Source organism: Cherax quadricarinatus, chromosome 42 (assembly GCF_038502225.1).
Source record: "Cherax quadricarinatus isolate ZL_2023a chromosome 42, ASM3850222v1, whole genome shotgun sequence".
In the NCBI taxonomy this organism is placed as follows: domain Eukaryota; kingdom Metazoa; phylum Arthropoda; class Malacostraca; order Decapoda; family Parastacidae; genus Cherax; species Cherax quadricarinatus.
In genome coordinates this window covers 4,069,893-4,095,663 of record NC_091333.1, presented here as the reverse complement: position 1 = coordinate 4,095,663, position 25,771 = coordinate 4,069,893, and the positions used below count along the sequence as shown (strand labels likewise).

Genomic DNA, 25,771 nt, shown 5'->3' with positions numbered 1-25,771 from the left:
ATTCTTTATTTCATAAAAACATATATATAGAAGTTAGTGGTTGGGTTTACAGCTCAGTTGCAGTTTTAGTATAATTATGTAATGGATACAATTTGATACAGTTGCATGTTTAAAGAAAAGGTCGGGGATATGATTGGCCAGACCATTTGTATCCCTTCTGCTTAACCACTATGAGCAGGTAAACTCATGTGGATGGAAAATATAATGTAGAGTAGAATGAACCTTTTTATATTATGGCTTCAGTCAGAGACCATCCTCAGATGAGGAGGTGCTCCACAGTCAAAATATACAAGCCCCTATTTACTTTGTGTTTGATTTTATGTCCATGTGGGACTTACCAGTTCATTGACCATTGTTCATGAGACTTGTAGCTTTAATATATTTAAGGTACGGTATGTTCACTTAACAGCATTTCTTCATTTTTGTTGTTTTTCATGTTTTTTCCTTTCATTTTGTAGTTTATAGATGTAACTTTTTATTTTTTATCCATCCACATGCCTAATCAGTTGAGCATGGGTATGAATAATAGCTAGTATTTAATAAACAAAGAAATGTTACATTTTTGTGTGTAATATATGTATACATGTATTAGTTTAAAGCATGTGGCATGTTTCATATTGTTTCTGTGGTGAAATTTTTTTCATACTTGGTAATGAATTTTTTCTTGGGTGTTTCTTTATCATTGTATTTCTTTATGTAAGGTCATTTGGTTCATATGTGGTGATTTATATACTGTATATGTATATATTTTTTTTGGCATGGTGTCTGTTAATTAATGGTTCAGGAATCACTGCCCTGGTAGCCAGGTGTCAGACCAGAACTCCTAAATTGGGAAGAAAACCTAATGGACTGAAAGCTACTGTATAAAGAAAAGTAAAGATAAAAGTACACTGAATATAAGTAAAGTTTGTAAGATTTACCTATTATCTTAAATGTTCATGAGACCAAGAAACATTTGTGATTCTAGGATTGGTACATTAGTGAGTAACCCACTTTTTTTCCATGAGGTTTAAAAAAAAATTGCTTGGAAAAAGAATTATATGCCTAATTAGGTTTTTAAATTCTTGTATTGATTAAGTAAGAAAATATTTATGATTTCCTGACATTAATTTATAATTATCAGTTTTTCTATGTACTAGTACATAAAATATTCTGGTTATTATTAAATACAAAATGTAAGTGTGCTTATCAAACACAAAATACATGTAGTTATAAAATATGTGCTGTATCAAATACTTGTACCGACTGACCAATTCTCAGTTGTCCACAAGACAAGAAAAGAGCTTCAATTCAAAAAATACCATGCTGTTAATGGATACGTGACTTTCTGGTTACTGTCATTTTGATGACTGCATATCTTTTAAAGGATTCTTATCAGCATTTTATGCTTCCGTTCCTAAGACCACATCGTTAAACAAATTCATCGCTAAGTGAGGACCATACTATAATGGTAGTGGGTTTGTGTGAACCATCTTTGATATTGTTTTAATATCACCTTTGCACCATTTATAACATTTCTGGTATATTTTTAAATGTTTATAGAGTAGTGTACTGTACAGTATATTGAAATAAACAGAATAGCTCTAATATACATTATTTTGGCATGAATACTGGTCAGAGAGCCCATCGTAAGTCCGAGGCGTTGGTAAACGAGTACGTCACTAAGTGAGAAGAGGCTGTATAATTTTTTAGTGTAAAATTCTTAATGAGCTTCTATTTCAAACTTGTACGACAGAATGGTATAATAGTATGCACCTCCCTTGATGTTGCTGGAACTAAGATACCATTACAGTACAATGTGACAAAAGTTAATGTATTGAGATGGTGCAAAGTCATGTGAGGAAAGTTTGTCAGATAAGTTAATGGAGTTTTTTTTTTTTTCATTTTGCTTATACATGTACATTCTAAAAGTTCTCGCATTACCCACAGTAGTCGACCAACACCTGGATACCTACAGGTATTTACTGCTAAAAGAGTAGGAGCATCATGTGTGAGGAAATGTGCTTGACATCTCCACTTACCCTGTTTAAGAGGAGTAGGTGATTTAAAGCTTAAGAAGCAGAGTACTTAAAAGTTGTAATTAATAGCTTGAAAGAAAATGGTAAACTATACTGTGCATAAGTTCCTGGAAAAATATGTGGTGAGAATGTGAGATGAAATGACAGATTTTGCTTCATAAATCCTTTTTGTATATAAAATTAATGATAGGCAGGATTGTCTTATGGAAGATAATTTTCTGTTGATATCTCCATGTAGAATTATTAGTAACGAGACCTACTGAGTATAAGTATTATAATATTCATGGATATTAGTAAACCTTTAGGTCATACAGTGCATGGGGAATTGGAGACAATTGGGTTAGATCTAAGTAAGGGGAGGGTAACTCCAATAATTTGTCTCAAGAGCTCTACACTCCCATCAGAGGCACCTTCCCCTCATAAGGCAATAGTTCAGTGAACTCAGTTTGTCATATTAAATGATTGTAAATGAATAAACAAAAATGGACGGGATTGAACAGTGGTCCTGGGATTGGCAGGTCCAGTGTTTTACTGGTGAGCTATGGTGCTTCTAAATAGGAAATATTCAGAAACCAAGTTTTTTATTAAAGTCTCCATCAACAGCATCAACTGTGACCCAAACTGACTGACTCCTACAGCTCCAGCAGCTTTCACAGTAAATCTATCCTCATGTGTCTCAAAATGCCAGGCCTGCCACTCCCAGGGCTGCAATTCAATCTTCCCAGTCCATCTTTCTGTTTATTCATAGAAAACAGTATTCAGTTTGGAGAGAATCTACTGGGATTTTGTAATACAGGCTAGAATCTTTTGACTTAAATACTGTGGGTTGAATATCACTAAGCACCATTGATGGTATATATATGTTGTAACTAAATATAAATTTATATATTTTTGTTTAAGTTTTATTTGTATTCAGAGTATTCTTGTTTTTTCCAGGATGTTTGGGGGCATTAGGACTACTACTGGTTGTTTTTGGGAGTATTGTTGCAGGATCCTTTGATACATTTGTAGATAACATTGTGAAGAAGGTACGTTGTTACAATACTTTTATAAATTAGGCAAGTACAGTAGTTTTCTGATTGAAAATATTTGAAAGTAATGCAATGTTAGTTAATAGTTATGACTTGTGTTAGGGTTGTGATAATCCCCTTAGGAATGCAAACCTGTCTACATACCTCCTATTTTGCCAGTATTTAGACCTATTTATTACTTTCTTGCTCAGTTTTACAGTTCGTGCCTATTAGACTCCTTTCTAAATGAGGAATGTTATAATGAAGCTGCAACAGAACTCATGTAACACAAGATATAAATACTTCTTTTATATCCCTATGTAGAACTCAGCCTAGGTAAAAGCAGTACTCAGGCTCAAAAATTTGGAACGCTCCTCCGGAAGATTCCAAATACATATTCCCTGTCTGCCAACTGATACAAAACTACTGTTTAAAAGCACCTTATTTCCCTAATGTGATTTATGGCAGTAATCATTATATTCAAACACATCTTGAAACCTGCTTGCAGATTTTTTATCCTGCTCTTTGTTTCTTTTTTTTTTCTACTCCCATGTATTGTACCATATATGTAAATCCCCTTTATTAAGACATGATAATTTTACACATTTGTCAGCTAAAATCAGAGTAGGGGAGTTAGTCGATGCAGAGTTGGAGGTACGCTGTATGTATTGGGAAGATGGTGGGAATATTTTGAGGAATTTAAATGTTGATGAAGAGATTGGGGCAGTAATGTCATGCGCTGGCCAGGGAGGTATAACATCTTTTAGGAGTGAAGAAGAGCCGGTTGTAAGTGTGGGGGAGGTGCATGAGACATTACATAGAATGAAAGGGGATAAAGCAGCTGGAACTGAGGGGATCATAACAGAAATGTTAAAAGCTGGAGGATATAGTGTTGGAGTGATTGGTATTTTTGTTCAATAAATGTATGAAAGAGGGGAAGGTACCTAGGGATTGGCAGTATGTGTGTATAGTTCCTTTATACAAAGGGAAGGGGGACAAAAGAGATTAGTAAAAATTATAAGGAAATAAGTTTACTGAGTATACCAGGTAAAGTGTATGGTAGGGTCATTATTGAAAGAATTAGAGCTAAGACAGAGCAGGACTGCAGATGAACAAGGAGGCTTTAGAATGGGTAGGGGATGTTTAGATCAGCAACCCCTTCTCCGCCCTCTGGATAATAGTTTTGGTAATCCCACACCACCACCTAATTTCCAGACTTCGAAATCTCTGCATTATATTCACACCACACATTGCCCTCATACGTGACATCTCCACTGCCTCCAGCCTTCTCTTTGTCGCAACATTCACCACCCATGTTTAACACCCATATAAGAACGTTGGCATAACTATACTCTCATACATTCCCCTTTTTGCTTCCATGGACAAGGTTCTTCGTCTTCACAGACTCCTAAGTTCACTACTCGCCTTTTTTCCCTCGTCAATTCTGTGATTCACCTCATCTTTCATAGACCAATCTGCTGAAACGTCCACTCCTAAATATCTGAATACGTACATTCACCTACTCCATACTGTCTCCCTCCAACCTAATATCCAATCTTTCGTTACCTAACTTTTTTGTTATCCTCATCACCTTACTCTTTCCTGTATTCACCTTCAGTTTTCTTCTTTACATACCCTACCAAACTCATCCACCAACCTCTGCAACTTTTCTTCAGAATCTTCCAAAAGCACAGTGTCATCATCAAAGAGCAATTGTGACAACTCCTACTTTGTGTTAGATTCTTTATCTTTTAACCCCAAACCTCTTGCCAACACCCAAGCATTCACTTTTTACAACCTTATCTATAAATATGTTGAACAACCATGGTGACCTCACACATCCTTGTCTAAGGGCTACTTTTACTGGGAAATAATCTCCCCCCTCTCCTTTATATTGTAAAATATAATAAGTAAATAATAGTTTTGTAGAGATTGTAGACTAGTTCTTGTCTTTTTCTAAAGATAATTGAGCTTGAGTGTTGTTAAATATAAAAATATAGTATTTATGATTAGTCAATATATTATGGAGTCAGATTTTTAAGTAGGTATTTCTTGATTATTTCATATTAATAGAAGAAAAGTTAGCATTTTGTTGTTGTAAATGAAGCTAATTTTCATAATATACGATTTTCTGGTCTTGCTAATAATTTAATAAAAAGTTCTCTATTTTTTTGAAGTATCTGTTGAAAGTGATTCTGGCAATAGATACCTGTATTTTATTTAAATAAATTTTATTTGCTTGTTACAGCTGAGTCATAAACAGGCTTAGAATGTATGTTGTTGAGCAAATTGGATTACTGAAATTATTATACATATGTGCAACAGGGGATTACAGTTATCACCTTTATTCTTGTAGGAACTTGTCCTGCAAAACGGAACAGATATATACAAAAAATGGAAGCTCCCACCAATTGTGCCTCACCTCCTTGTCTACTTTTTCAATGTGACAAATGCAGAGGAGTTCCTCTCTGGATCAAAACCAGTACTAAAGGAAGTTGGTCCCTATTGTTACAGGTTAGTGAAGTTTTCATTATGTATTGTGCTAACTAACAAACTTTTATTTTCAGTTATAATGATAGAATTGTTGAGGAAGGGGGGGGGCAGGGGAGGTGGCATCTGTGGAGACAAAGGAAGTTTTCTGTGGAAGCAAAAAGAGGAACATATGAGAGTAGTGTTACCAGTGCTCTTATATGGGTGTGAAATATGGGTTGTGAATGTTGCAGTGAGGTGGAAACAATAAGTTGAAAATTTGATTAAATATCAATTCATGTATTCATTGTAACTCCTAATTTTTATTTTTACAACCATTTAACCCGTAAGAGGTCCAAATGTATATACTATACGTTTTTTCAACATTTGAAAGTATGTAAAAAAAAGTAGATCTATTTTTTTTTAAATATGTAAAAAAAAAAACGTAAATCTACTTTTGGAGCACTACACATATGAACGTAGATCTGCTTGGACCGTTTACGGGTTAAAAGACTGTATATATAAGCAGTCATTAATTATTGCCCTATTAATTTTAGGTAGGTTTAAGTTCTCCCAAAATGTTCTGCACATTTAGGGGATTTCTGCATGCACACCTAAATGTCATTCACCCCTGAAATAAAGAATCTTTAATAAATCACTCAATTTCTCCCTCTGCCACTGGTAAGCAAAGCGTGGCTGGGTCGGCAAGTGAATGATATTATGTGGTTGATGAGAGCACACTGCAGGCAGCAAAAACTAGAGTAGAGTGTACAAACCACAGAATGGGTATGGTTTGAACCCATAGCAAGCGAGTCGTAAATCTCCAAGGCATTGCGTAAGCCACTCAGCCAGCTGGCTGCAATAACGTTCATCCAACTAAGTATATTTGACCTCCTTCAGGAAATGCGCCCCACCGTAACCACAAATGCAAGTTTTTACAGATGAATCTCCCGCCAGCGTGGCTGTGGTGAACTCTAGCTCAAATTATCTCCTAGTCTTACTCTAGGAGAAAGGTGTTTAATTTGGTAGTTTTGAATTATGTACCAGGAATTTCATATTTAATGAGTGCTATACAGGTTGCTTTAAACTTAGATTCCAAGTTAAACACACATTTATAGGATTAGACTATACCTCGTGTAATACAGAATATTTGATAGCGAAGTACAGTATACCTTTGATGAGTTCCGAGAGGTTTTCTACTTCCGGAGCCCAGCCATGGGCCAGGCTCATCTGGCATTTGCCTTGTCAACTAGGCTGTTGCTGCTGGTGGCCCACTGCCCCACACATCCATCACAGCCTGGTTGATCTGGCATCTGGTGAAGATACATGTCCAGTTTCCTCTTGAAGGCTTCTACACTTGTCCCAGCAGTTTTTCTGCTATCTTCTGGTAAGATGTTGAATAGTCAGGGACCATAGACATTAATATTGTGCCCACTGTACCCCTGCTTTTCATTGGGCTTATTTTCCAAGTCATAACATATCTCTCGCTCCAGTATGTTATATCAGTGTGCAGATTTAGGGAAAGGTCCTAAAGTACTTTCCAGGTACAGTGGTACCCCGAGTTTCGTACAGCTCCCAACTCGGATAATTTGTAAGTGTATTATTGTAAGTGCTTTTGTAAGTGTATTTTTGGGGGTCTGAAATGGACTGATCTGATTTACAGTATTCTTTATGGGAACAAATTCGTTTGGTAACAGCACTGGAACGAATTATGGCCGAAACTCTCGGTACCACTGTATACATTATCATGTGTATCTCTCCTCTGCTTTAGTAAGTACATATTTAAATCTTTAAGGCATTTCCAGTAATTTAAATGCTTTATTGGTTCTGTATGGGCTGTAAACGATCTCTATATTTGTCCCAGCTTTGAAATTTCTCCTGCCCTGACTGGGACCATCAATACTCAGTCATATTCCAAATGAGGGAGCATGAGTGATGCGAAAAAATGTTACCATTGGCATTATTTCCCCCATATACAGTAGGGCCCCTGTATCTGCGGGTCCAGTATCTGCCATTTCAGTTATCTGCGGTTTACCGTGATCAGAAAATAACCCTTAATTTTGCTTAATAATGGCCTCAGAGTGCAAAAGTAATGATGGTGGAAGTTCTTCAAAGCCTAAGAGAAGCCGTCAAGTGCTTCTCAGTAGTGAAAAAGTGATAATTCTTCACTTGCTGTGCGTAATTTATCAATTAAACTTTATAATAGGTATGTGTTAGATAAAGAATCTAACACAAAGTGGGAATTGTCACAGTTGCTCTTTGCTGATGACACTGTACTTTTGGGAGATTCTGAAGAGAAGTTGCAGAGGTTGGTGGATGAGTTTGGTAGGGTATGTAAAAGAAGAAAGTTAAAAGTGAATATAGGAAAGAGTAAGGTGATGAGGATAACAAAAAAATTAGGTAATGAAAGATTGGATATCAGATTGGAGGGAGAGACTGGAGGAAGTGAATGTATTCAGATATTTAGGAGTGGATGTGTCAGCAGATGGATCTATGAAAGATGAATCATAGAATTGACGAGGTCAAAAAAGGTGAGTAGTGAACTGAGGCGTCTTTGGAGACAAAGAACTTTGTCCATGGAAGCAAAAAGGGAATGTATGAGAGTATAGTTATATCAACGCTCTTATATGGGTGTTAAGCATGGGTGGTGAATGTAGCAACAAGGAGAAGGCTGGAGGCAGTGGAGATGTCATGTCTGAGGGCAGTGTGTGGTGTGAATATAATGTAGAGAATTCTTAGTTTGGAAATTGGGAGGAGGTGCGGGATTACCAAAACTATTATCCAGAGGGTTGAGAAGGGGTTGTTGAGGTGGTTCGGACATGTAGAGAGGTTGGAACAAGATCGAACAACTTCGAGAGTGTATAAATCTGTAGTGGAGGAAAGGCTGAGTGGAGGTTGGCCTAGGAAAGTTTGGAGGGAGGGGGTATGGGAGGTTTTGTGTGTCAGGGGCTTGGACTTCCGGCAAGCATGCATGAGGATGTTAAGGAGGAGTGAATCGAGACAAATGGTTTTTAGGACTTGATGTACTGTTGGAGTGTGAGCAGGGTAATATATCTGAAGGGATTCAGGGAAACTGGCAGGCTGGATTTGAGTCCAGGAGATGGGAAGTACAGTGCCTGCACTCTGAAGGAGGGGTGTTAATGTTGCAGTTTTATAACTGTAGTGTATGTGCACCTCTGGCAAGACAGTAATGGAATGAATGATGGTGAAAGTTTTTCTTTTTCGGGCCACCCTACCTTGGTGGGAAACGGCTGATGTGTTAATACTGTAAGCAAAAAAATAATGTACAGTGGACCCCCGCATAACGATTACCTCCAAATGTGACCAATTATGTAAGTGTATTTATGTAAGTGCGTTTGTACGTGTATGTTTGGGGGTCTGAAATGGACTAATCTACTTCACAATATTTCTTATGGGAACAAATTCGGTCAGTACTGGCACCTGAACATACTTCTGGAGTGAAAAAATATCGTTAACCGGGGGTCCACTGTATAGGCTTATACATAGAGTTAGCTACTATCTGCAGTTTTCGGTATCTGCAACATGTACTTGGAATGTATCCCCCCTGCGGATACAGGGGTCCTCCTGTATAACACTTCACTTAGACAGATTGTATAATTATTTATAGAATGTATACGTGGAGGATGTGGCAAGTACAGTACATGTACTACTGTAAAAAAATTCTGTATGCTATAGACTATCAAATTTAAATGTCCAGATAACTGAAAACTGCATAAGTCACAAAACTGCTGCTCCCTGACAAGACAAAATTAATTTGGTTGTGCTATACAGTACTACTATAATTTTCTTAGTTTCACCCATGTTAAATGCAAATTTTACAAAGTAGTTTTTTTTACAGGCATACCTTGCTTTTAAAGCACTTCACTTTAGAATGCTTTGCTAATATGGCGTTTTTCGATAATATTAATGTTTATTATTTCGGAACTTGTCTTAGTCTGAAGATGGTTTTCGGCATGCATTTCTTTTATTTATTTTTACTTTTGCATCATTTTTTAGGTCTAGTGCTATTGTGCACTTAATCAGTAATAGTGTAATCATATTTTTATGCTTGTATATGCACTGGCAAGTGTATAAAGGCTGTGATTCACTTTAAGGCGATGTTCGTACTACGGCGGTGGTCTGGAACCTAACCCCCCATATTAGCAAGGTATGCTTGTACTCTTGTTATGATTATTATTATTAGTATTACTGTTTACGAGGAAATATAAGACAAGTGAAATTAAGAGTGATGTTTTGGCAAGTATTGAATGCTTGTCTTTGATGTACTGTACTGTATATTGTATTTTGTGTTTTCAGAGAACACTGGGAAAAAGTGAACATTACATTCCATGACAATGGCACAGTATCATATGAAACACAAAAGCATTATTTCTTCGAAAGAGGGAGCTCAGTTGGATCTGAAGATGATGTAATAACTACACTGAATATCCCCATGCTGGTCAGTTCACTCATCCTCAAAAAATTATCTTTTATGCATGTTTCATTTTAATACTTCAGTTCTGATGAATGTGTTCAGATATTTGGGAGTTGACTTGTTGCCAGACAGGTCTCTGAAAGATGAGATAAATCATAGAATTGATGAGGGGGGAAAAAGGTGGGTGGTGCATTGAGGCATCTTCAGAGACAAAGAACATATCCATGGAGTATAGTGATGCCATCACTCTTATAGTTGTGAATGTTGCAGTAAGGAGGAGGCTGGAGGCAGTGGAGATGTCATGTTGGAGGGCACTGTGTATTGTGAATATTATGCAGAGAATTCATAGTTTGGAGATAAGAAGGAAGTGTGGGGTTACTCAAAGGAGGGGTTGTTGAGGTGGTTTGAACATTTAGAGAGGATGGACCGAAATAGAATGACTTGGAGGACATAGAAATCTGTAGTGGAGGGAGTGCAGTGTAGGGGCTGTCCTAGGAAAGGTTGAAGAGAGGGGGTAAAGTAGTTTTTGAATGTGAAGGGCTTTGACATCCAACAAGTATGTTTAAGCATGTTAGATAGGAGTGCATGGAGGCAAGTGGTTTTTATGACAATGTGCTATTGGAGTGTGAGCAAGGTAACATTTATGAAGGGATTCAGGGAAACTGGTTAGTCAGATTTGAGTCCTGGAGGTGGGAAGTACAGTGCCTGCACTTGGAAGAATTGGTGGGGATATTTGCAGCTTTGAACTATAGTATAAGTGCACCTCTCTCCCAAGAGAGTGATGGAATGAGTGATAGTAAAAAAATTTCTTCATTTTTAGGTAACCCTGCTTTGTCATGAAAATTAGTTTATTATATACTATAGATAACTATGCTATACTATACTATAACTATACTATAGATATTGGCAGTTTGGAGGGATATGTTGTGTATCTTTATACGTATATGCTCCTAAACTGTTGTATTCTGAGCACCTCTGCAAAAACAGTGATAATGTGTGAGTGTGGTGAAAGTGTTGAATGATGATGAAAGTATTTTCTTTTTGGGGATTTTCTTTCTTTTTTGGGTCACCCTGCCTCGGTGGGAGACGGCCGACTTGTTGAAAAAAAAAATAGATAACTCAAGCCTTAGTTACAAATAATTTACAATAAACTCATATTCAGATTGGTAAAATGACTATATACTGTAATATATGTTTAATTAAGCTAAATTAGCATTTGAAAAATAAATAATATTCTGATTTTGCAGACTGCAGTGTCTCAGTGGAGGTTTGCACAACGCTTGGCAAAATTGGCCCTTTCTTCAATGCTAGAGGTATTAAGTGAAAAACCTTTTATCTCTCGCACTGTTAGTGACCTGATGTGGGGCTATGATGATCCACTTCTCAGAATTGCAAAAGATATAATTCCTCCAGAGCAGCGCTTACCTTATGATAAGTTTGGATTCTTCATACAAGTGAGTACTGGCAGCTGTTCTCTACCATGTAAATGAAGACATTGTAGATCATTAGTCAAGCATTGAGCTCAACTAAAAAGATTAGGTTCAGTTCCCAGGCAAGATGACACATATGGGAAAGTCTCTTGCACCTGCTGCCCCTATTTACCTAGGAGTAAGTTTAGTGAACTGTTGTGGGCTGTATCCCAGGTGAGAACACGAGGAGTTACCCCTTTCTCTCCCTCCTATAACCCTTTATCCTATTAAACCCTCCTCTCCTATCCCTTTCTCCTCTCCCCCTCGTCTATCTATCCTTCCCTGTGGTGTCCCGTGGCTTGGTAGCCAACACTCTTCTTACACACACTGTTTGTGGGTTGATCCTTGGCAAGGGTGGAAACATTGGATGTGTTTCCTTACACCTGCTGTCTCGGTCACCTAGCAAGCGAGTATGTACCTGGGTGATAGTCGATTGAGGTGGGCTGCATCCTGTGGGACAAGATTTAAGGACCCCAGTGGAAATAAGACAGACAGTTCCTTGATGATGCACAGACTTTCTTGGGTTATCTCGGTCAAGCACATTCGCTCTGTAGACCTCGGCTTGTGCAGTCACAGAAGCTCTGACTCAAATGTTTACAGTCTCCCTATGATCCCCATTGGAGAGGGGAACATTTACCTTCATTGTCATCATCTTTAATCCTTCACGATAAGCTACTCTAATCGTGTTAAGATTAAACCTTGCAGTGGAACTGTGAATGACTCCTCAAAACTTTCACTTGCAGCTGCTGTTAGGGGCGGTTTGCAAGTGAAGTTTAACGCTATTCTGACACTCCAGGACGCCTTCATCGTTGTGTGCAACGATGATGTTGAAGCTGATAAGCTACTCGCCTCCACCACCACCACTCTCACTGACCAAGGCTTTACCGTCACGTCCTCTCCGGCTTTAAGGGCCGAGAGGACTGTCTTCCTCAGAAAACTCAACAAACTTCTTACTTCACAACCCAGTGATGACTTCAAGATTTCCATTGAAGTCCAGGAGTGCATTACCAAATTTCCTACTGCTTCATCCATGTTAAAAATCACTTTTACTGATGTAACCATGGCTGCCCTTGCTGTGTCTGAGGGTCTGCCCATCTATTATTACTTCATAAACCCCATTTATATTAAAGCAGAAAGGTACCACCATATCCTACACTGCTGGAATTGCTATTCTTATATGCACAGCAGTAAGGACTGCCCCATTAAGGACAGGAAGTTCTGCATGACCTGTGGTTGTGAGGGCCATGATTTCAAGACATGCTCCACTACCACTCCACCAATACCAACTCACCTGAATTGCAAGAGCAACCACCACACACTTGCTGCAAAATGTCCTACACAGCGTGAAATATTGAAAGAACTCAAGAAGCAGCACAGAAGTAGTTCTCTTCCAGATCTCCCACTTATGCTGCTATCACTAAATTACAGGCTGATACCACTAAACTTCTCCAGGCTACTCAACCCTCCAGCACCACCTTCATACCTGACTGTGACCCAACCAAAATTTACTACTGTATGGTGTATGCCCATATGCAGAATATGGCTCTCCCTGGAACCTTCAACACCACCATTAGTGAGCTCTTCAGGTTGAGTAACATACCAGAGTTTACTTACCCTGCTTCCCCACTTTCTTCAGCCATACTGAAGACCACCTCAAATAATGTCAATGTTTCCACACCAGTAAGCTCCTCTCAAGCAGCTCCACAATGCCACCACCCTCATGTGACAAGACTCCTCCAATTCCCACCAATGAGAGGCCACCATTGACTTCTTCACCACTACTGCAATGGATTAATCAGCCAGCACTATTGAGGACTTGCCCTCTGTATCCTCTTCTGAGGAAGAGAGGAAGATGTTGATGGCTCCTACACCAGCTCACCTACTTGGGACAATCTGACTTTCTGCACATCTTTGAATAAGGACACAATGAACTGTACAAAGGACTCTGTGCTAGGTCTGTTAAGTTCACTTATGAGACTCCACACCATTTCACTCTTTCCCAAGTTCTGGAGTTCAAACCACTCCATTTTACTTTCGGTAATAAAACAAAACTGTACCACCTATCCAGAACCAGTTTCAAGAAATTTGAGAACAGCTCTTCCTCAAATGCCCATGCTAAATAACACCTACAACTAAGCAGCCTCTGTTGTCCCCACCTGCCTCCCCTCCTGCGACCAAACCTGCTGCGAGCTACCCAAGAATCAAGACTTCCACCAACTAAGAACAATGCATTCTCATCCTCAGACTACCCTCTCTTGCTTCTTCAGTCTGTCCCATGAGCACCTAGCTGCTGGGTTAAGCCCTGGCACTGTCACTTCTACTCATAACCTTCCTCTCGCCAGTCTACTCTTTCCCTATCTCCACTTCCCTGCTCACCCCATAAGGGTCTTACCTAAACTTTCTTGTCTTGTCTTGGGTTATCCTGGGTGTCTAGCTCTCTGGGGTTAAAAATCCAAACCAAATCTCATCTCTCTCCCCTCTTTCCTCCTCTGCCACCCCCCTCTCTCTTCCCTCGCTCCCTCATTCTCCCTCATTCCACCCCCCGGCCTTTGTCGAACCAGATTTTTTTTGTCTATTTTAGGCAATATCTGCTGTATAGGGGTCCATTTTATTGAATGCTTATTGTTTAGCAATTTTTTTGTGGTGCGGGATTAGTTGTATGGCTGGCAAGAGTGAGTTGGCTATTGTTTCCAGCAGACATGTGCCTAGCATTCCTTTAACGTACCTTTGATGAGTTTCGAAAGTCTTTCTACTCCTGGAGCCTAGCTATTTCTTTCCTCCTCCTCCCCTCTCTTTTATTCTTCAATCCTCTTCCTGTCCTGCTAAGTACATTTCTGTATGGCTTAATAAACAAAATTTACAGTGAAAAAACTTATTCCTGCCTGCTCTGTCCTCCACCACCACCATCAATACTTTTCAAGATTGATGGACTGACTAGTACATCGACTCAAGGCTGAGGGACTGATTACCTCGAACTCCTCCTGTTCTTCACCATTCTCCTTTGTATGGACTGAAGAAGCCACTGTGTGGCAAAATGTTTCCTCATTAAAGATACCCAAGTGTTGCACATGTCTAATTTATCAACAAGAAATGGTAAATAATACTCTGCTAATTATCCTATTAATGAATGTCCCTACTTACAGAAAAATGGATCAACTGATGGGTTGCTTAATGTTTTTACTGGAGTAAATGATATGGCAAAGTATACTACTATTGACACCTTCAACAAGGAACGAGACCTCAAATACTGGAAAACAGACGAATGCAATAAAATTAAAGGCACGGATGGATCTTCTTTCCCACCTGGTATAAGAAGAGATACTGTCCTTTACATGTTTAATGAAAATTTGTGCCGATCAATTCCTCTTACTTTTTGGAAAGAGGTTGAAGAAGATGGCATAAAAGGCTTCAGGTAGAGTATTGGTGCTTTTTGTGAAATGCTAAAAGTAAGGTATTGTACAGTATGTCTGTAGGTTACTTTTTGTGCATTAACATGTTACAGAGGTAGTTCCTTTCATTGTGGCTTAAGCAAAGTCTTTCGATTTTACATTAGAATAATTTACTTGATTCTCAATGGGGAAGTGGATCAAAATTCTTCCTCTGTAAGCCATGGGGAAGTGGAACAGAATTCTTCGTCTGTAAGCCATGTGTGTCGTAAGAGGTGACTAAAATGCCAGGAGCAAGGGGCTAGTAACCCCTTCTCCTATATACATTACTAATTTTAAAAAGAGAAACTTGTTTTTCTCTTTAGGTCACTCTTCCTCTGTGGGATATTACAGGGCAATATTTATTAAAACTAATAATTAGAGAAAATATTTGCCAATACCCTAACCTTTACAAGGTAAAGAACTTAAGACTAATCACATGTATGAGTAACATTTCAGTAAAATACCTGATTTAGCTTAAACTAAGAACTTGTCTGTTACATGCGATAGTGTTATAAACTGTTCCACAATGATAAAAGTAATGCAAAATGATGGAATGTTGAAATTGCTTTGTTGCAGTTTATTAAAGAATAAAAAAAGTAAATTCTAGTACTGTGTCCTGGCACAGTATCATCCTTTGCAAATGATGCTAGATTCTGTATGAGAGTGCCATCCATTGAGGCCACAGCGAACCTCTAAACGAAAATGAAATCTGCCAGTATGCCACTGACAAGAATATGATGTTGAATGAGGATGCATTTCAGTTACTCCGCTATGGAAAAATTGAGGAAATAGAAACTAACAAAGTATAAAACAAATTTTAATTTCTTGGTAGAGTGAAAGACTAACATGAGGGACTTAGCAGTGATAATTTCAGATGCCACTTTAAAAGATCACAATGTTATTATCACAACTGCAATGAAATGGTAAGCTGGATACCTAGAACCTTAAAAACTAAGAGGTATCTAGTCAATGATGATACTCTTCCAGTCACATTTTCTCTCTCTAAGCTGTAATACAGCCGGACTTAACAGCCCCTTTTAAGGCAGGCAAAACTGCAGATCTAGAATATTCAGAGAAATTTCACTTCACTTATAAATTCAATCAGACACCTAAATTATTGGCGATGCTTGAACCTCCTCAATCTATACTCCTTGGAGGATAGTCCGGAAAGATACATCATAATTTACAGCTGGAAAATTCTAGAGAGACTAGTCCCAAATCTACATACAAAACTCACTTCCCATGAAACCAAGAAGCTTGGTAACCAATACAAAATACACCCAGTGGGCATAACAGTACTAAATCTTCAAAACTTCATCACCCTCTATTCATGCATGAGGGAATTACCAACAGACCCCTAGCTGTCGTAAGTGGGAACTAGACAAGTTCCTCCAGTTAGTTCCTGATCAGCTGGGCTGTGGTGCATTTGTTGGACTGAATGTGGCTGGCATCAAAAGCCCGGCTGATAAAGGCAGTACATTAGGAGGCCTGGTCCATGACCCCCAAAATCATCTCCAGGTAGTTGCACTATACAAAATCCATTATTTAGAAAGTAATCATGAAAAATTTATTTAAAGCAAAACTGCAAAGGTTTGTAATTACAAGAGGGGGTTATAATTAGTGTGATAGGCTGAAGCATAATGAGCAGTAGAGCAGACTGGGAAAGAGGGGGTTATATTTTGTGATAGGAGCTGCCTGTAAACTTTTCTCTTTGGCTGCCATAGAAAGAAAATATTAAATTGAGAGGGAGGGGAGGGGAGGGGAGGAAGGAAGATTTGACAGTAATTCTGTTGTTCATTCATTTTTTATTTTTAACACACCAGCCATCTCCCACCGAAGTAGGGTGACGCAAAAAAGAAAGAAACACTTTCACCATCATTCAACACTTAACCACTATTCACACACAATCACTGTCTTTGCAGAGGTGCCCAGATATGACAGTTTAGATGTCACTCCAAACAGTCAATATTCCCATTCATATTACTTAATATTTTTTTTTTTTTAACTCTGTGGCTTTCTCCTGCCAAGGCAGGGTGACCCAAAGAAAAAAACACTCACCATCATCTGTTCTACTGCCATCTTTCCAGAAGTGTTCTGACAAAATTCAGATTACTCTCCGACTACAACATTGCTACCTCCGCTGCAGTGTGGAAGCACTGAAGGAGGGTTTTCCAGAATGTCTTCATAAAAGTTACCTTACTCAGTCATAGTACATAATAATTTAGAATACAGAATATAAAAAATTCTCACTGGTACATTTGTTTAGTATGAACTCCATGGAAACAAATTTAGGCATTAATTAGAGACTACAGATTCATTCACTGATAATGATTTAAAAAATGACTACTTTTGCTTAGTTTTTATAAAATTGAACTGAACTAATTTAATATGTATTGGTGTTTGCAAAACAGAGATGGCAAATAAAAAACCAGGCACAGGGTACTGGTTGTGAATTTCGTTGTAATATAATACCCAAAATGACAAGGAATTGAGTTTATCCTCAGGATCACTCTGTTTTGACAGAATGTTTTAAAAAGTTTAAAAATGTAATGTATCATCTTTGCCAAAGTTGAGCTGTGCTCTAGCATAGATTGAAACCTCCCTTTTGCAGGTTTTCCCCTCCGGCTGATGTGTTTGCTAATGTATCCATTAAACCGGAAAATGACTGCTACTGCGTAGGAGGCCCACCATGCATAGGTGGTGGCGTCTTCAACATCAGCACATGCAAATATGGTAAAAAAATATATAGATTAGTTATTCTTGATGAGTTGTAAAAGCTGACCTATATGAACACAGAGGCACATGCATGATTGCTCATCTAAAACACTTGTAGCTTGATTACTTGCTGAGATACAAATATATACTGTAGAAAACTGCCAACCACTTTTTCATATACAAACCATTTTTAAAATCATAATGATAAACTTATTTTCAGGTTCTCCTACAATAGTATCATGGCCACATTTTTACCAGGGGGATCCAAAATTCCTAGATGCAGTTGAAGGTCTCAAACCAGATGCAGAACAACATTCACTTTACATTGATGTTTCCCCGGTAAGATATACAGTTATGTACAGTATCTATAATATCTATGTTCAAAACAGTGGGAAGGGTGATGGTATCCTTCAGAATCTTGACCTGCACTAGCTTTTCACTCATTTGACAAGCATTTCATTTACTTTGCTAAGGAATGCTTCCTGCAGGAGTAAGGGCAGAACATGTTATTGCACTTTAAATAGATTTTGAAATCATAGACTTGCCTTATCAAATATTTAGGAGGGATGTATATGAAAAATTGAAATGTAGAAGGAAAAAATTTGTAAAATTTAAATTACCATATTATTTTGTTGCCCTGTTGCAGTTGTGTGCTATACAAAGTGAATGCTAAAATTCATTATTGCCAGAAAAGATATCAAAACCACTGATAGCTTCAAATTGGTTAATTTAACAACAAGGATCATGCCTTGAGTCTCAGAGTTTATATAAAAGAAATGTGGTGCATCCCGTGTTTATTCATTACTGTACTTAATAAATTTCTAATACTGTATCTTCTTGTGCCCTAAAGGCTTTGAAGAGGTATACTGTATTTGCTTACTGGTGTCTGCTCATGTGTGTCACTGAAACATGGAAGTATGGTGATAGGGGTTTTCCAGAAATTGTTGTGGCTTTGTATTTTTCTCTTGAGCTGTATGCCATCCTCATAGCACATGTACAAACACTATATTCCCAATGGGTTTAGCACTCCCCCATGTTAATAATAATAATCTAGAGAGAGAATATTGTTGTATGCTCAAAGACACCATGCTTCTACATATCCTGTAACAACCCTCCCCCCCCCCCCCCTTAAAAAAAACGGGAATGGTTGGCCTACTTGCATTTTAACCCTTTCAGGGTCGACAGGCCCTCTGAGACTTGTTCTCAGGGTCGGCCAATTTTTCAAAAAAAAAAAAAAATCTTATGGAAAGATAGAGAATCTTTTCCCGATCATAATGACACCAAAAGTATGAAATTTGATGGAAAACTTATGGAACTATGCTCTCGTGAAGTTAGCGGTCTCGACAATGTTTATGTATCGGCGATTTTGCCCACTTTAAGCCCTATTTTCGGCCAATTCCAGTATACTAATCCACAAAAATCATAACTATTTCGCTAGAACTCCATTTTTTCCATCGAATGAGTGCAAGAAACCACCCATTTACCGATTTCAACTATCCAATACAGTGGTCAGAATTTAGCAATTTTGCCAATTTCACACAAATTTCAAAAGATGCCAATTTCCAAATAGGGTCCAGAATAAACAAGAAAGACATTCCTGGCACTAAAATGACATTTCCTCTGTTCATTAGTCACGTCCCAATGCCCCTCTTACATTCTTTTGCTTTCCACTTTGAATTTTTATTCTCACAAAAAATAGAAGATTTACTGTTATGCAGACAACTGCATTAGTGTAAAAAATTTTATAAATAATATCAGCGCACTTGTGAGAGAATATTAGACTCATCAGTTGATGTGTATTGGATACTTAAGATGATTTGTTTACTTTTGAACTTTGGTAAAAATCGATCATTTCTGCTACTTTGAGCTCAATTTCAAGGTACTTTTCATTGTAAAATCAGTCAAAATCATCTCAATTTCTGTAACATGTCTTCCATTCTATAGAATGAGACCAAGAAAACTAGAATACAACAATAAATACCACACGAAAATACAGTGCAAAGTCGCTGTAATAATCCAAAAACACAGTCAAAGTTTTTTTTTCTCATTATGCACTGTGTGCTGCAGGATTTTTTTTGTACTACACACACTGACCACATAGACCCATTCTTTCATATGTAGGCCTACCAGCTTTCTCTCACTAGATTTGAGGGCGTTAGAATTTAGGTGTACTAGTACGTCAAAAACCCTGGTACGTAAGCCGTACTAGTATGGCCAAAACCCTGAAAGGGTTAAAAACAAAATGTGAGATTTTCCTGCTATCCTGGAATGCTAGGTGTTTTAGGTAATTAGGTGGCAGATGTTAGCCCTTTCAGTGTCCAGACCCCGGATATGGATTTTTTTTTTTCTCTTTTTTTTTTTTTTAGGCGTATGACAGGGTGGATAGGGGGGCAATGTGGCAGATGTTGCAAGTGTATGGTGTAGGAGGTAGGTTACTGAAAGCAGTGAAGAGTTTTTACGAGGATAGCGAGGCTCAAGTTAGAGTATGTAGGAAAGAGGGAAATTTTTTCCCAGTAAAAGTAGGCCTTAGACAAGGATGTGTGATGTCACCGTGGTTGTTTAATATATTTATAGATGGGGTTGTAAGAGAAGTAAATGCGAGGGTCTTGGCAAGAGGCGTGGAGTTAAAAGATAAAGAATCACACACAAAGTGGGAGTTGTCACAGCTGCTCTTTGCTGATGATACTGTGCTCTTGGGAGATTCTGAAGAGAAGTTGCAGAGATTGGTGGATGAATTTGGTAGGGTGTGCAAAAGAAGAAAATTAAAGGTGAATACAGGAAAGAGTAAGGTTATGAGGATAACAAAAAGATTAGGTGATGAAAGATTGAATATCAGATTGGAGGGAGAGAGTATGGAGGAGGTGAACGTATTCAGATATTTGGGAGTGGACGTGTCAGCGGATGGGTCTATGAAAGATGAGGTGAATCATAGAATTGATGAGGGAAAAAGAGTGAGTGGTGCACTTAGGAGTCTGTGGAGACAAAGAACTTTGTCCTTGGAGGCAAAGAGGGGAATGTATGAGAGTATAGTTTTACCAACGCTCTTATATGGGTGTGAAGCGTGGGTGATGAATGTTGCAGCGAGGAGAAGGCTGGAGGCAGTGGAGATGTCATGTCTGAGGGCAATGTGTGGTGTGAATATAATGCAGAGAATTCGTAGTTTGGAAGTTAGGAGGAGGTGCGGGATTACCAAAACTGTTGTCCAGAGGGCTGAGGAAGGGTTGTTGAGGTGGTTCGGACATGTAGAGAGAATGGAGCGAAACAGAATGACTTCAAGAGTGTATCAGTCTGTAGTGGAAGGAAGGCGGGGTAGGGGTCGGCCTAGGAAGGGTTGGAGGGAGGGGGTAAAGGAGGTTTTGTGTGCGAGGGGCTTGGACTTCCAGCAGGCATGCGTGAGCGTGTTTGATAGGAGTGAATGGAGACAAATGGTTTTTAATACTTGACGTGCTGTTGGAGTGTGAGCAAAGTAACATTTATGAAGGGATTCAGGGAAACCGGCAGGCCGGACTTGAGTCCTGGAGATGGGAAGTACAGTGCCTGCACTCTGAAGGAGGGGTGTTAATGTTGCAGTTTAAAAACTGTAGTGTAAAGCACCCTTCTGGCAAGACAGTGATGGAGTGAATGATGGTGAAAGTTTTTCTTTTTCGGGCCACCCTGCCTTGGTGGGAATCGGCCGGTGTGATAATAAAAAAAAAAAAAAAAAAAAAAAGTACAAAATTTGGTGGAAATTTGACGAAATTACACTTTTGCAAATTTTGCTGTGTCAGCAGTATTTATGCATCAGCAATTTCACCCACTTTGAGTCCTATTTTAGGCCAATTACATTGTTCCACTCGACCAAAGTCATAGCTATTTTGCTAGTATTAGTATGCCTTTCATTTTATTGATTGAGCACAACAAACCACCCAGTCAACTATTTCAACTATCCAGTGAAGTTATCAGAAATTGGTAATTTGGCCAATTTCACACAAATTTCAAAATATACCAATTTCAAAATAGTGAAGTGAAGAATGAACAATAGGCCATTAAACCATACCACGGGCAGGGATAGAACCCGCGATCGCGTCATTACGATTTCATGAGTCAATAGGCCGTTGTTAGAAACTTATGGATATTTTAAATGTTAAATCAGTGTGAAGGATATCTGTTGCAATTTAAATACCTGGGATGCATGACTAATGATGAATTTTTGAACAAAACTGGTAGGTTCAGTCATAGAAGAAATGTGGCTGAGGCAGCAAAAGCCCTAATTAAGGACAGATATGATGGGGGTACTTTAGGGATGCATGCAGGAATAATAATTATATATCTCCTATGCTGTGGAGCACATGAGTGGGTTAAGAATGAAACCTAACAATTTTGGCCAAGTGGATGGACATGCATCATAAGACTAGAGGATTTAATGGATTCAGTGACTCCTAATATTCCATAATACCTACAGTAATATTCTAATATTCCATAATATCTACAGTACTACCTTGATATCAGTGTCATTTCATAAACTAGGTGAAATTCATATGAAGTCAAACGCTAAGAATTAGTCATTTTTCTATGGTAACTCATTGTTTTTTGTTTATTGCTACTTTCTGTGGATTGCCCACGTACGTTTTAATTGAATAAATATGTAAAAGCAGGTGGGGATATAGTTTTGGAGTGGTTGGTGCAATTATTTAATAAATGTATGGAAGAGGGTAAGGTACCTAGGGATTGGCAGAGAGCATGCATAGTTCCTTTGTATAAAGGCAAAGGGGATAAAAGAGATTGCAAAAATTATAGGGGGATAAGTCTGTTGAGTGTACCTGGTAAAGTGTATGGTAGAGTTATAATTGAAAGAATTAAGAGTAAGACGGAGAATAGGATAGCAGATGAACAAGGAGGCTTTAGGAAAGGTAGGGGGTGTGTGGACCAGGTGTTTACAGTGAAACATATAAGTGAACAGTATTTAGATAAGGCTAAAGAGGTCTTTGTGGCATTTATGGATTTGGAAAAGGCGTATGACAGGGTGGATAGGGGGGCAATGTGGCAGATGTTGCAAGTGTATGGTGTAGGAGGTAGGTTACTGAAAGCAGTGAAGAGTTTTTACGAGGATAGTGAGGCTCAAGTTAGAGTATGTAGGAAAGAGGGAAATTTTTTCCCAGTAAAAGTAGGCCTTAGACAAGGATGTGTGATGTCACCGTGGTTGTTTAATATATTTATAGATGGGGTTGTAAGAGAAGTAAATGCGAGGGTCTTGGCAAGAGGCGTGGAGTTAAAAGATAAAGAATCACACACAAAGTGGGAGTTGTCACAGCTGCTCTTTGCTGATGACACTGTGCTCTTGGGAGATTCTGAAGAGAAGTTGCAGAGATTGGTGGATGAATTTGGTAGGGTGTGCAAAAGAAGAAAATTAAAGGTGAATACAGGAAAGAGTAAGGTTATGAGGATAACAAAAAGATTAGGTGATGAAAGATTGAATATCAGATTGGAGGGAGAGAGTATGGAGGAGGTGAACGTATTCAGATATTTGGGAGTGGACGTGTCAGCGGATGGGTCTATGAAAGATGAGGTGAATCATAGAATTGATGAGGGAAAAAGAGTGAGTGGTGCACTTAGGAGTCTGTGGAGACAAAGAACTTTGTCCTTGGAGGCAAAGAGGGGAATGTATGAGAGTATAGTTTTACCAACGCTCTTATATGGGTGTGAAGCGTGGGTGATGAATGTTGCAGCGAGGAGAAGGCTGGAGGCAGTGGAGATGTCATGCCTGAGGGCAATGTGTGGTGTGAATATAATGCAGAGAATTCGTAGTTTGGAAGTTAGGAGGAGGTGCGGGATTACCAAAACTGTTGTCCAGAGGGCTGAGGAAGGGTTGTTGAGGTGGTTCGGACATGTAGAGAGAATGGAGCGAAACAGAATGACTTCAAGAGTGTATCAGTCTGTAGTGGAAGGAAGGCGGGGTAGGGGTCGGCCTAGGAAGGGTTGGAGGGAGGGGGTAAAGGAGGTTTTGTGTGCGAGGGGCTTGGACTTCCAGCAGGCATGTGTGAGCGTGTTTGATAGGAGTGAATGGAGACAAATGGTTTTTAATACTTGACGTGCTGTTGGAGTGTGAGCAAAGTAACATTTATGAAGGGATTCAGGGAAACCGGCAGGCCGGACTTGAGTCCTGGAGATGGGAAGTACAGTGCCTGCACTCTGAAGGAGGGGTGTTAATGTTGCAGTTTAAAAACTGTAGTGTAAAGCACCCTTCTGGCAAGACAGTGATGGAGTGAATGATGGTGAAAGTTTTTCTTTTTCGGGCCACCCTGCCTTGGTGGGAATCGGCCGGTGTGATAATAAATAAATAAAATATGTAATTAACTATTTTTCGTTTTACAGCGTACAGGAAGCCCTCTCAGAGCACAGGCTCGTTTACAAATAAACATTGCTGTGCCTCATGTTCCAGAAGTCAAACCGGCAGCCAGACTCCGGGAAATAATTTTTCCAGTATTGTGGTTTCAAGATGTAAGTTCAGTATAGTACTGTGAAGGGTAATATTTAGTGAAGGGATTCAGGGAAACCGGTTATTTTTATATAGTCGGACTTGAGTAATGGAAATTGGAAGTACAATGCCTGTACTTTAAAGGATGGGTTTGGGATATTGGCTGTTTGGAGGGATATGTTGTGTATCTTTATATATGCTTCGAAACTGTTGTACCTGGCACCTCTGCAAAGACAGTGATTATGTATGAGTGAGGTGAAAATGTTGAATGATGATGAAAGTATTTTCTTTTTGGGGATTTTCTTTCTTTTTGGGTTGCCCTGCCTCAGTGGGAGACGACCGACTTGTTGAAAAAACAAAAATAAAGTTTAAATACGTCAACCATTCCCACAGAGTATAGCATGGTACTCTTCTTTCAATGAACTAGCCATATCCCACCGAAGCAGGGTGGCCCAATAAGAAAAACACAAGTTTATCTTTTTAACTTTAGTAACATACAGAGGAGTAGGGGTTACTTCGTAAATTTATAATGATAAATTTACAGTAGGTCCCCAGCTCATGAACAATTTACTTGTAAATTTATTTGCAACTCAGTGTTCAGAACATTGAATGCAGAAAAAAAAAGCTGCCTTAGTACACATTGTAGTAAGTTAACCTTTGGTGTATGGACTTATATTTTTAAACTAGCAATTCTTTTTTTTTTTTTTTTTAAGCTCACTGCCTGTCTCCCACAAAGGCAGGGTGACCCAAAAGAAGAACCAGCTTGATGAAGCTTTTCTTTTTACATTTAGGAATTTATATAGGAGAAGGGGTTACTAGATCATTGCTCCCAGTATTTTAGTTGCTTATGACACATGGCTTATGGAGAAAGGATTTTTCTCCACTTCCCCTCGGTGTCATTGTTTCCTTATGATAACAAATTAAACCGAGTGCTCATATCCAGCACATACCAAAAAAGTATCAAAAACTGTAGGTGTTCTCTCCAGTCTGTGCTATTAACACTACTACTATCTAATCTTTTACCCATATATCATGGAATTTTGTGCCTGGTGATCTACTTTGGCTACCCACCTCAGACCAGTTATCACTCAAAAAGCAGCTATCAGAAAGATAACAGACTATTGCTACATGTTTAGAAACCTGCTTTGTTTTGCTGTTGTTGACCTATGACATTTCCTGGAAATCTGTAACAGAAAACACAGGCATCACACTGGAAAGATTCCCTGTATCTTTATGATATTCCTTGTGTAGCGCTGAACCTCTAAAGAAACTCCTATGCCAATAAAGTCACCAAAAATGTGGAATAATCTGCCAGATGATTTAAAGAATTGTAAAATACTGATGAATTAGAAACACTGGAAATGTAATGTGCTTAATTAGTCCAATCTTATTCACTCGTTATAGAGTAAAAAGGTGTAACACGGTGGCTGGAACAACACACAAATAACCTGCACATAGGAGAATAAAACTTACGATGATACTTAGGCCCATGGGACTGGGTAAGGTTGGAGGGAAGGGGTAAAGGAGGTTTTGTGTGCGAGGGGCTTGGACTTCCAGCAGGCATGCGTGAGCGTGTTTGATAGGAGTGAATGGAGACAAATGGTTTTTAATACTTGACGTGCTGTTGGAGTGTGAGCAAAGTAACATTTATGAAGGGGTTCAGGGAAACCGGCAGGCTGGACTTGAGTCCTGGAGATGGGAAGTACAGTGCCTGCACTCTGAAGGAGGGGTGTTAATGTTGCCGTTTAAAAACTGTAGTGTAAAGCACCCTTC

General features: G+C 38.8%; 1 protein-coding gene across 3 annotated transcripts in view; it reads left to right on the top strand.

Annotated features, from left to right (window-relative positions):
• The window catches only part of LOC128695577 (lysosome membrane protein 2), a 42,167-nt gene that overhangs the window by 10,412 nt on the left and 5,984 nt on the right, over nucleotides 1-25,771 (top strand). For all 3 annotated transcript variants that reach the window (XM_053786267.2, XM_053786266.2, XM_053786268.2), the window contains 8 exons: nucleotides 2,955-3,046; nucleotides 5,385-5,542; nucleotides 9,815-9,956; nucleotides 11,180-11,386; nucleotides 14,545-14,813; nucleotides 17,441-17,562; nucleotides 17,765-17,883; nucleotides 23,896-24,021. In XM_053786267.2, the coding sequence (XP_053642242.2) occupies nucleotides 2,955-3,046; nucleotides 5,385-5,542; nucleotides 9,815-9,956; nucleotides 11,180-11,386; nucleotides 14,545-14,813; nucleotides 17,441-17,562; nucleotides 17,765-17,883; nucleotides 23,896-24,021 (1,235 nt within the window). The remainder of the gene's footprint in view (nucleotides 1-2,954; nucleotides 3,047-5,384; nucleotides 5,543-9,814; nucleotides 9,957-11,179; nucleotides 11,387-14,544; nucleotides 14,814-17,440; nucleotides 17,563-17,764; nucleotides 17,884-23,895; nucleotides 24,022-25,771) is intronic.